This window comes from Lissotriton helveticus, chromosome 5_1 (genome assembly GCF_964261635.1).
Source record: "Lissotriton helveticus chromosome 5_1, aLisHel1.1, whole genome shotgun sequence".
NCBI classification, from domain to species: domain Eukaryota; kingdom Metazoa; phylum Chordata; class Amphibia; order Caudata; family Salamandridae; genus Lissotriton; species Lissotriton helveticus.
The window spans coordinates 650,396,530-650,409,230 of NC_136065.1; the positions used below are offsets into that span (position 1 = coordinate 650,396,530).

Here is a 12,701-nt window from a genome sequence, read left to right on the forward strand (position 1 = left end):
CCGCCGGAACAACATTCGCATTCGAGCGGTTCCCTGGGACGGTGAGGCGGGGGATCTCCGGGACTATGTGCAGGCGCTCTTTCTTCAGATTCTGGGGGAGGAAGACGTGCAGGAGATCAGAATGGATCGGGTTCATAGAGTGGGCCTGCCCCGGCGGAACGGAGGTCCCCCCCCCCAGATATCCTGGTGTGTGTCCACGACTTCCAGGTCAAGGAAAGGATTCTGAGGAAGGCGCGGGACATACCCTCCCTACAATTTAGAGATCATCGCCCTCAGCTTTACCAGGACTTGGCCGCGACGACGCTCCAGAAGAGGCGCGAGTTCCGTCCTGTCACTACCTACCTCCGAAAGCACAATGTCTCCTATTCCTGGGGGCACCCTTTCCGGATCATCTTTCGATGGCAGAACAGGTTGGCTCAGATTCGCTCTCTCCGGGAAGCGAAAGAGCTGTTGGGCCTTGAGGATGAGAACCCGTCACCCGACCGTCGGAGCTCCTCACCGCGGAGACGGCGCCGTTCATCCTCCTGGCACAGGGTGGGCCCGGAGAATCGCAGGAGGCCCGACCGCGCGACTAGCCTTCAGGAACGAGGGGATGCTGTGGCCTCTGTGGCCTCCACCACGCTTCCGCCGTTGCAGCAGACCTCTGGGGCGGCCTGATCTTCGTCTTGCTTGCCTTGGTGCCGGAGGGGCACGCACCTACAGGTAACGGGGCGATGAATGTACTTTCCGAGAAGACACCCCGGTCTTTGGCCCTGGGAGACTCGTTCTTGGGTCTCCAACTACGCCCCATGGGAGACTTTCTACGGGGACTGTCCACCTTGGGACTCATTCTGTTAGTGTTTTGGGTAGTTGGGGAGTTGAGGGGTAGGGGGGGGCAGACTGGGGACAGGAGGGGTGCTGTTGGGTGGATGGGGGCTGGGGGATGGGTAGGGGGGGGAGGGGGGAGGGGTGGTGACGACAGGTGGTCGGTTGTGCGTGTCTGGGCTGGTGTGAGAGTAGTCTTCCAGGGCCTGGGAGGTGTCTGGAGAGGGGGGTTACCGGGAGGAAGGGGGTTTACTGGACTTAGCTGCTGGAGGGCTGGGAGGCTCGATCTGTCCACATGCCTATTAGTTTGGGTACCTGGAATATAAAAGGCCTTAACTCGCCACAGAAGCGCCTGAAATTGTGGAAGTACCTCTTGGATCACCAATTAGACGTAGTGGGGCTCCAGGAGACCCACCTGGCCCGTAGGGATGAGCTCCGGCTCCGACATAAGCAATTCCCCCTCATATACAGGTCTTCTGCTTCTACTAAGCATAGAGGGGTGGCCCTTCTGTTTAGGTCCTCTATACAATTCCAACCCCTAGGGGTGAATAGCGATAAGGATGGCAGGTGGCTGATGGTTAAAGGGGTGCTTCATGGACGCTTGTGTACGTTTGTGGTGGTGTATGTGCTGAATGCCCAGCAAAATAAATTTCTTCAGGGGCTGTTGGATGCGGTGGGGGCCTTTGTCGAGGGTCATCTGGTGGTTATGGGGGACTTTAATATGGTATGGGATCAGGTTGTGGATAGCTCCCGTGCCCAGAGGTCGGACTCTGGTGTCTTCTCTGCTGGGACTAAGCAAAGGATGGAGGAGTTGGGTCTTCTGGATGGGTGGCGTGCGGTGAATATGCAGTCCAGGGACTATACTTTTTTTTCTCATGTGCACCACACCTACTCACGCATTGACCATATTTTTGTACATCAGGCCCTTAGGGGAGATGTCCGAGACTCTACGATCTTTCCTCTCTCTGTCTCAGATCATGGCCTCTTGACACTCCAGCTTCAGTGGTCAGTGAGGGGGGATGGGTATCGGAAGTGGTACTTTCCGGCGGCTTTGGTGTGTGATGAGGCATCCTGTAAGGAACTCAGGAAAGCCATTAGGGAATTCTTGACGCTTAACCCGAGCTCGGACACCTCGGTGTTTAATACCTGGGATGCTTGTAAGGCCTCACTGAGGGGCACCTGCATTGGGCTCAATGCAGCTCTTAATCGCCTGCGTAGGGAGGAGAGAGAGACCTTGGAGGCTGAGCTTGAGAGACTTGAGCGGGCCCACAAACTGACTCCTTCTCGCTTGACACTCCGACCTCTGACGGCTATTAGGGGGAAGTTGAAGGCGCATTATACCAACCGCTCTGAACTAACCCTCTTGCGGTTGCGCAGGGGTTCGTATGCTCAGGGGAACAAGGTGGGCCGCCATCTGGCTCGCCAGCTTCGAGAAAAAAGGGAGAGGGAATATATAGGGGGAATCCGGGATTCGGGAGGCACGATTCATCATCGGGACGGGGATAAGGCGGATATTTTTGGGCGGTTCTACGAGACGCTTTATACGGGCGATTCTCTGGATGCGGAGGCGCAAGACGCCTTTTTGTCCGGCCTCCCCCTCCCACAGGTCTCTGCCGTCAGCAATGACCAATTGGCTGCCCCCTTTACTAGGGAGGAAGTTCTTGAAGCGATCAAGGCCCTGAAACCCAATAAAGCCCCGGGGCCTGATGGGTACACGGCTTATTTTTACCAGTCGTTTGCCTCGGAACTTGTCGACTGTCTGGTCTCCCTTTTCAATAGCATGGCGACAGCCGGGGAGACCACGGGCACTATGGCTGAGGCCCTGATATCTGTGATCCCCAAATCGGGGAAGGATCCCTCCAGCTGTGCTTCGTACCGTCCAATAGCCTTATTAAATGTGGATGCCAAGCTGTATTCCTCTCTCGTCGCCCGCAGCAAGATCTGATGCCGGCCCTTATACATCCGGACCAATCTGGTTTCATTAAGGGACGGCAGACTCACGACAACTTACGGAGAGTGATCCACCTGATTGAGAAGGCCTCTAGGTTCCGGATTCCTGCAGTGTTGGTAGGTCTGGATGCTGAAAAGGCCTTTGATCGAGTTGATTGGGGCTTCTAGTTCCGCACCCTGACTGCTTTCGGATTCTCCCACCAATTCCTAACGATGCTGAAGGCTAATTTCCATCGTCCTACCTCGAGGGTACTGATTAACGGGCACCGATCGGCTGCATTTCCCCACTCTAGAGGTACGAGGCAGGGGTGCCCTCTTTCCCCTCTCCTCTTTGCCTTGAGTATTGAACCTCTGGCACTGGCGATTCGGGAGAATGACCGCATCAAAGGCATACCCTTCACAGGGGAGCAACACAAAATCTCTCTTTTTGCGGACGATGTCCTGCTGTCTTTAGGTGACCCCGCTCAGTCCCTGCCGCCTGTCCATGAGGAGCTATCCAGGTTTGAAGCAGTGGCGGGATTTCGAGTCAAATTTGATAAGTCGCATGTCCTGAATTTGACCCTCTCCTCAGCGGAGGTAGACCGACTACGCGTGATGACGCCCTTGTCGTGGACCACCTCGTCCTTATTGTACCTGGGGGTACGCCTCACGCCAACTGTGGGCTCCCTCTTTGCGGCGAATTTCCCCCCCCTGTTGGCCTCGGTGCGCAACGACCTTGACCGGTGGAAGCTAAAGTTCCTTTCGTGGCTCGGTCGGATACATGCGCTTAAAATGGTCCTCCTCCCCAAGTTCCTTTACCTTTTCCAGGCCCTACCTATAACTTTGGACGCGGATTTCTTTCGCCGCCTGAAGACGATGATGCTGAAGTTTGTTTGGCAGGGGGGCCGGGCTCGGATACCCTTTACGACGCTTCGTCGGCCCAGGGAGGAGGGGGGAGTTGGACTCCCGGACATGCTCCTGTATTACAAGGCCGCGCAGCTGCGGGTGATCGTGGAGTGGACCCAGCAGCTCTCTGAGAAGCATTGGCTACATATGGATCGGGCAGTGGCGGGTAGGTCTATCTGGGACCTGGCGTGGAAGCCTAAGATAGATCGCCCAAAGAATGCTTACATTAGCACTCCCACTAGCACGGTTTTAAAGGTGTGGGATACGGTCACTGGTGACGATCGATGGACCACTTTCCCGTCTCCCTTCACCCCTATCCACTTTAATCCGGCCTTTCCACCGGCCGCTCAGGAGGGTCCCTACCGCCAGTGGCGCGAGGGTGGGTGTCGGGCGCTTACGCACTTGTTTCATGGGAACGTACCCCTCACCTTCCATAATTGTATGCGTGATTATGGTCTATTGCCCACGGAGAGCTATCGCCATGCCCAGCTGCTTCACTGGGCGACCTCAGAGGGGGTGCGTGAGGCGGCTACTCGTCCGCTCTCTCTCTTCGAATCCTTCTTACTTCGCACTTCGACGATGCGGGGAGCGATTTCTTTCCTATACAGCCTTCTTCTGCGCACGACGATTGCTCCGCGCCCTCGATATATGGAACGGTGGGAGAGCATTCTGGAGCGGGACATTTCTGATACGGAATGGAAGCACCTCTGGAGGGATGTGGCAGCACACAATCACTCTGTGAGCCTTCGGGAAGCCCATCTGAAAACGATGTATGATTGGTATCTGTACCCCTCCAGGCTCCATCGCATTTTTCCTACGTCATCGGACCGTTGCTGGAGAGGGTGTGGCCTGTTGGGTGATTTCCACCATATTTGGTGGGATTGCCCGATCATCCGCCCCTTCTGGTCGGAGATTCTCTCCCACATCAAGGAGATCCTGGGGTACCCGATCTCAGACTCGGTGGCTCATGTCCTGCTGGGTCTTCGAGACCCATTGTTGGAACACCAGACTAAGGCGGATAAGCGTATTCAATGGCTATGTCTGGGGGCGGCTAAGCTCACCCTGGCGGCGGCGTGGAAAAAGCCGCAAGCACCGGCTGTATCATTGTGGCACTCGAGGTTGTGGGGCCTTCTGAGCATGGAGAGAATGTCGGACATCTTCCTGGGGGACTTTAAGAATTTCCACTTTCGATGGGGTCCACTAGTCCGCTTTTTGTCATCTGGACTCCTGTCTGCTGTATGCCCGCCCACGCTACGAGCTTTGCAATTGTTCCAAGTATGATTGGTTTGTGTGTCCTGCCTCCAGGATATGTGGGAGCGTGGCTGTGTCGTCACCACCGGGGAGGGATGGGGGGTGGGGGGAGATCCAGTTGGGGTTTTTTCTTGGTTACTGTTTATTGTTGCGACACTGCTTCGCTTGGTGCCTAGGAACTGCTATGGCTTCAAGCACCTTTCCTTGATTGCTTCTGGACAGGGTTTCTTTGGTCCATTGGGAAGGCACGAGCGTTGTGTCTGTCCGTACCTGATGTAGAGTGTACTTTCGTGGACTGCTTGCAGCATTTTCGTTACAGCTTATTACACTCCCCTGTGTGGGGGATTTGTGGCGGGGTTGTCGCCTGTTTCCTTTCTTTCCCCCTTTTCCTCCCTTCCCCTTTTTCCTTTGAATAACTACAATAAAAATATATTTTACAAAAAAGAGAGGAATGAGGCAGCGACAGGGGTATGGAGAGCTGTGAAGGTAGAGCAAGGAGATAAAAAGAGACAACGGAGAAAGTAGGGAGAGAGGATAAGTTAGAGAGAAAAATGTAAGGTTGATAAAGAGGTGAGAGAGGCTGGGGTAGAGAGAGTTAGTTGTGAGGTAAAGAGAGGGTTCTAAACAAGTGAGGTAGATAAATGTAAAAAGAAAGCAAGGCGAGATGGAGAAGTCTGAGAAAGCTGTGAAGAGACATGAGAAGGTAAAGGCACTGAGAAGGTTAAAAAAGGTAGCACAAAAGGATTAAGATAGTGGCCAATGAGAGATAGAGAGTAGAAAGATAGAGAAAACTGGCAAGGTAACAAAAAAGGTGACAAATTCAGAGGTTAGATAGTGGTTGAGGTGGAGTAGACATAGGTGAGGTAGTGAAAGAGGTGTGAAGTACAAACAGAAATGCGGCAGACCTGAGATAGGGAAAAAGAGGGATGAGGGTGTCAGAAGGAAGGTATACACATTCAGAGAGGAGGTAACCAAATGGATGAGTGTGCGAGAATGTGAGAAGTAAGAAGTGAGAGAGAAACAGAGGAGTGAAGTGCAGAGAAAAGTGTGAGGTGGGCAGAGAGCTGTGGCTAAGAGGGGGAAATGTATAGATAAGAACAGAGTGTTGAGAATGTGAGAGAGGTACAAGCAAGGCATGATAGAGGAAGTTGTGAGAGACACAAGAAAGGTAGACAGTTGAGAGAAAGATATGGTAGGCAGACACATGCGGAGAGAGAGGTGAGGTTAAGTAAGAAGCGATAAAAATGTTATTTTTTTTAATTTAGTTGCCCAAGGGCTAATGTCGGCCCCAGACAGGCATGCTCAGCTGTTACATTATAAAAGAATCTGTTTTACGCCCACCATTATCACTTCTTTAGGAAACTCTTCCACCTCCTGGAAAGTGGTGCCCTGGGCATTTGCCCAAGCCGTAACACGGCTCTGGTTGTAAACTATACACATGACACAGGGAGTGGGTTTTAAATTCACTGTAGTCTTCTACTGCATCTCAATGTGGCAGCCACCCAAAAAAATCGAATTTGTCCGTGCTAATGGATAATAACACTCAAATTATCCATCACAGGCTCAAAAATGGATTGGTCTCCAAAATGAGCACCAAAGAAAATAGTGAGAGTGCTATGCAAATGAGTTCCATTCAGATGTGCTATACGTTCTTATGTGAACTTCAAGCCAGTCGGATTTTTCAAGCTCTAGAGCCAAGCCTGCTGGGACTCGTAGTTCACGTCTACGGCTTTTAAGCTACAGGTTACTTTACGCTGTTGGCTACAAAAATGAGGAGTGGCTACTGTTATCTTTAATTCCTTGGGCCAGTGGGAAGCTATATCAACACAATATGCTTAACACTGAGAGCAACCAACATTTTTTCCCCTGAAATTAGAGGCGATCCCAGTGATGCGGCGACCCGAATGGCCGCGGGCTCTGGCTTAGATTGCCCAAAATCAGGCTCAAGCATTCGAATACTTTGTTCCTTAAGGACTCTATAATGGTAAATGGAATGTGAACAGGGTCAATGCTCAAACTTACAGAGAGGTGAGTAAAACATTTAACCATCCAGCTACTGTGTGCATTTTTTTCAATGCGGGCCACAAAGATATTAATCTCCCTCTTTGCACTCGAGAGAAAGATATCTTTTTGACCCATGAAAATACCCGACTGACCCACCCCATACTTTTGAGAAGGTCAGTCTTTGGAGCTGGGGAACCATGTTCGAGTCTTTGCGTCGGCTCAACATCCTGTGATTCTGGGCAAATCACTTAATCTCCCTGTGCCTACCGAAAATGAATGCGTCCTTGTGTAACTGGTGCTCATGTAAAGCGCTCCACTACCTTCGGGTCGAGCTCAAGCGACAGAAAACTTTAAAAAAAAAAAAAATAAATAGACCATGGCCTCTAGTAGTTAAATGGCCGGCTGTGGTTCTAATCCCGGCTTCCTCACGTGATCGCAATGCGTGACCCTGGCCAAAGTGTTTAATCCCCTCGACTTTCAGTTCCATTAGTTGCCAAAATTGGGAGCGATTTAACAGAGGGAAATTTTAAGCACTGCTGAAAACATCGACACATTCAATATCCCCGTTCCTCCTCAAACACACAATAATGAGCGAATTTCAGCAAAGTGCATATGTGTGTGCTTTTTAGGAGATAGTTAAAATGCAGTAGATTAAGCCGTTCAATTAACAGTGCGCGCTGGAAACTAGACAGATGCTCGGCGCTTATACAACCACTGGACCGAGTCAAAGCGCTGCGGGCGAATGGGATAAATAAAGGTACCCATGGGTACGTTTTCGGGGGACCCTGTCCCGTGCTCTGGCGCGTGCACAGTTCTATTTGATGAAATGCCTTTCATCGCGCCAAGAAGAAAAGTGCCAAAGTGGTTGAGCTGTTCGCCCTCACATGTGAGTAACTGAGGGGCCACCCCGCGCCGGACACTGAAAGGTATCACAATCAACTTCATTACGCATTGGAAACTTATTGAATTGCTATTACATTTTACGATTGGAAAAAAGCTGTGGTGTGGGAGGTTTTACGCACGTGTTCCTTACTGGTGGTTATTAAAGATGGAAAACGTGTTTATTGCTTTCTTTACCGAAAGTGCGGAATGTACGGGTTCGACCTATATGAACGCAGTCAGTGAATAAACAAACAACATACTGAATTCTTTCCAGGGCTGGTACACAACAAATCATTTCCATGATGGGAAAACAGTTGCCGCCTACAAATAAAGATACACACATCACAATTCCACTGTAGACATGGTCAGAGAACATGCACGTTTTGGTAGAAGGAGACGCACTTACACTATCCACATGCCTGTGATGGTGAATGCCGGCAGCGTAATCGGCAGCACCACCCAGGCAGGCATTTTGGATCCGGGCATCCAGGAGGGATGCTTTGGCAAGGGAGGCCGGGGCCTCCAGGTGTGGCCCTGAGTGTAGCAGGCCAGCTTTGGTGCATCAGCAGCAGCTCCCCAGTGGAAACAAAACAATCCCGGCGCAGAGTGTTTGGTGCAAGTTTAACGCAGCCTCCTCTCGACACAGGGTCGGTTTCCTCCTGGAACGACCGAACTTTAAAGAAAACTCCTCCCGGCACAGAGAGTTAGCTCCTCTGCAGGGCCAAGGTTCAAAGCAAACTTTTCCAGGCACAGGGTGGCTGCTGCTGGATTAAAAACAATTTATCCTAGCGCCGGGGCAGCGCTCCGCCAGGCACCGCTTCAATGAAGGCATCGGCCAGCGCGGGTATCTGTCAGGCTGTGCTGGTTTGGCAACATCGCGCCGGGGCCTGTTTCCCGGGGTGAAGAGCTGCCTTACTGGCTTCTGTGTCCATGCGGCGATGCTCAGGATAGACCCTTGCACTCCTGCGGCTGGCTTCCAGGCGCCAAGTTTGCCGGTGTGCTCAGCCGGGTGGGTCTATGTTGTTGTGTCAGAAGTTGCTCCTGGGGGCGGTGGCTCCCCGTCCCTTCCCAAGGCCGGTCTAGGCTGCATGGAGTTGGTCCCGCCGCAGATAGGGGGGCGTGCGGCCAGATGAGTGTCGAGGTCCAGACCCCCCCTTGTTCCCACCCTCCCTCCCCTGTACAGGAGCCTCAGCGCGATCCCCGCCCGGCTCCTTGCTTAGAGTGCCCAGCCCGCCCCTTCCAGACAGGGATGCGCCGCCCCTCGCCGGCGGCCTGGGCGGAGAATCAGGCTGGGGCAGGCCTGCGCCCCCGCCTACGACGCGTGGAGGGCCACCACAGTCTGTCAGGAGGCCCAGGAGAGCCGCAGAGTGTCACCACTCAACACTCACCCGAGTGCTCTGTCTGAGGAAACGAAGCAGGGCCGGCTTTATCGCTGGTGGCGCCCAGTGCAACAATGTTAGTTGGCGCCCCCGCCCCCCATGACCACCTCCACCACGGGTATCTCTCCCTACTTGCACCCTTTAATTTTATTTATAAATAAATAAAAGTGCAACAATGTTAGTTGGCGCCCCCGCCCCCCATGACCACCTCCACCACGGGTATCTCTCCCTACTTGCACCCTTTAACAGTGACCGAGTCTCCATAACCACTCTCAGCTGCATTGAATTAGTTATATGGCGCCACTCTTACCAGTAAAGGATGTCAGAGCGCTTTACATCAAACACACATTACACAGAGACAATCAAACATAGGTTTGTAAATCAGCTTATTATAGGAAATGTTGAATAAGCCAAAGGACTAAAAGTGTAGGAGTCACATGTCATCCATACTTTTAGGCAGTATAGTTTGAGAGTGCTTGGGGTGGAGAAGCACAAACTCAGAATCGAAAAAGAAACAGCATAGTTGGGAGTTTCTTTAATAAAAAGAATCGATTTCTTCCCAAAGTAACTCTTTTTGCAACATTAATCTATGCTCTAATGTATACTTTGCAGTGTGTATGCAGCTCTATGATGGTTCTATATTAGGACTTATCAGTTGCAAGGAACAAAAGGATGTCTCTTTTAAAAGCAGTAATCTTCTGATCTATTTACATTATATGCACTACGTAATCTACATGGTACACGTTTTTTGCACCAAGCCTATTAACCCTCTGCACTACCTTCACATAAGTTAAAACATCAACTATACAAAACTCCAATCTCTCTCCAGGAAGACCATACATCACAGGAGTTAACTTGGCATTTTTGTGAGGCCTGGTAATTGACGGAGGAAAGGAACGCGGCAGCAAGTTCTTTAAAAACATAATAAACTTGCAAACACGGCGCCCCCAGGAAGCCAGCACCCGGTGCGGTGGCACCGGTTACACCACCCTAGAGCCGGCCCTGAACGAAAGCCTTGTCTCTCTAACTCACCCGCCAATTATCGACTGGGCTGAGGGAGCCTAGTACACTCCGGACCAGGGGTATACAACATGTTTAGTAAACAGACCTACTTATGTTAAATGAAAACCACCCGAGCTACTAATATTATTAGTGTCGTAATAGCGACCATATCAGACAAAATTATATTACTGGTCACCATAGGCAAGATTACCTGCAGTGATCACCAGGGTGCATCAGGCAGGGTTGCCATGTTGTGTAAAAAAATACTTTTATCAATTTGGCATGCCTCTACATGGTGGTGATGCCGCTGGTACCAAGTTCATAATATTAGTAAAAAGTCTCCTAGTGTCACCTGATTTATCACTCATATCAGCTTTAAATATATTTTGGAAATTATGAGGTGTGAAAATACACAAATTTGTGTCCCAACTTCACACTATTGAGTTTTAGTCAACATATATTAATTCAACCAAACAAAAACTGCTAGTTTAGTGTGCTGGGATTCACACAGGAGAACTGCTTACACATGGGAGGAGTGCTACCACTTGCTCAAGGGCAAATCATTGGCAAACCCTGCTCTAGGCAGTGAACAAGTATAGTAGCATTAATCTGCAATAATGAGTGCTTCTGTAGATGCTGACAGAACACCTGCCTTAAAGAGCCCACAAGGCGTTTTAGTGTGGAGACAGAACAGACCCCAGTGAATCCCATAGGGAAGACGTTATGAACCCTAATGGTTTCCAGTAGGGAGACCACCACTTCCCAGGCACTGAATACAGGCACTGTTTCCAGTCCCTAATCTTCATTTAATCACCAAACGCATTTTGATTGTTGCAGTCTTGTCATTCGCCCATTGAACTACTTACACTTCACCCTACAACAATCAATCAATCAATCAATCAGGGAATTGTAAGCGCACTACTCACCGGTTAGAGTCTCAAGGCCCTAAGATGGGCGGCGGGGGGGGGGGGGGGGGGGGTGCAGGTTTGTTAGCCAAAGGGGTCTTGAGGGTCTTCCTGAAGATGTTCAGGGAAGGGGGACGTCTGATGGCTGCCGGTAGCTCGTTCCAGGTTTTAGCTGCAATGTGCGAGAAGGATCTTCCGCCTGCTCTTACTCTTTGGATGCACAGGGTTTTGGTCAGTGCGAGGTTGGAGGATCAGAGGTTTCTTTTGGGTACGTGGAAGTTGATTCTATCGTTGAAGTATTTGGGTCCGTTGTTGTGTAGGCGTGAGTGAGGATTTTGAAGGTGACTCTTATCTCCATTGGGAGCCAGTGGAGTCTTCGTAGGTGTTGGCTGATGTGTGCGTGCCGGGGGATGCCGAGGACGAGTCTGTCGGCTGTGTTCTGTATTGTCTGTAGTTTGCGGAGTAGGGACTTGTTTATGCCGGCGTAGAGTGCGTTTCTATAGTCTAGTCTGCTGGGGATGAGTGCGTGGGTCTTCCTTGACTCAGGGGGATCCATTTGGAGGTCTTGCAGACGATGCGGAGGGTGTTGAAGCAGCTGGAGGCGACGGCGTTGACCTGTCTGTTCATGGTGAGCGATGAGTCAAGTACGATGCCAAGTTTTTTAGCATGTTCTGAGGTGGTTGGTGGGTTTCTGACGGCGGCCGGCCACCGGGTGTTGTCCCATGCTGAAGGGGTTATTCCAAGAGCTGGAGTGAGGGCCACCTCCCTAAACCTCAAAGCAACCCCCAGAAGAATGAGCACAAAGGGAAAGGAGCAGGTGACTCCGAACCAAGGGGATTCTCAAAAGGCAAGAAAACTGAATGCTGGGATTCACAACAGATCATTGATCTCTGTTGCGATTTCTTGTTCAGTCATGTGACACAACATAAGTAGAGAAGACAACTTACAGGTTACCTGTTTACTTTCTGTACACCTGTATCCCAGCACGTGAGTCGAGGACCTTTGTTTAATCGAGTAAACCCTTAGAAGAAAAACCAACAGCATGGCCAAGACACAAATGTCCCCAAGTGTCATCTCGGACGTGCAGTACCAGCACCCTTCACAAATTGAGTAGAAAGATGCATCATTGTAACAATTAACAAGAATTGGTAATAATGCATTATTTTCGCCTATTTAATAAATAAACAGCTGTTTCATTAATCATTGTCTAGGAGAAGGAAAGAGCTCCCTGAAAGATACCACAGGAGTGGAGAGGATGTGGCGCAGCAGCCAGAGCTGCTGACTCAAGAGCTGGGGATCCTGGGTCGAGTCTCTACTGCGCCGCGAAACATCCTGTGAATCTATGCAAATCACGTAATCTCTCTGGGTGATAAATTGTTATATAAATATGCTGCAAGAGTAAAAGGCAAAACTTCATGAAAATATAGCTCCACCAAAGCAGATGTTAACAGTATTTGTGTGGCGAGAAGCAGATGATGAACAAGCATTGGTAAATGCAGGAAAATATGCTACAACCAACAGAAATGGAGGAAAGGTAAGTGGCACACACATGAACCAATGAGAAGCAAGGAAAGAGATGAGGCAGGATGTAAGTCCCTTTTAAGTTTATATTAAAAACAATAGATTTATCAAGCGCAAT

General features: G+C 50.6%; 1 protein-coding gene across 1 annotated transcript in view; it reads right to left on the reverse strand.

The window, feature by feature from the left end:
* The window catches only part of LOC144754814 (transmembrane protein 150A-like), a 687,487-nt gene extending 678,562 nt beyond the window's left edge, over window positions 1-8,925 (reverse strand). The window contains exon 1 of the mRNA XM_078643045.1: window positions 8,183-8,925. Within this exon, the coding sequence (XP_078499171.1) occupies window positions 8,183-8,262 (80 nt within the window). The 5' untranslated portion in view covers window positions 8,263-8,925. The remainder of the gene's footprint in view (window positions 1-8,182) is intronic.
* Window positions 8,926-12,701: the final 3,776 nt, after the last annotated feature.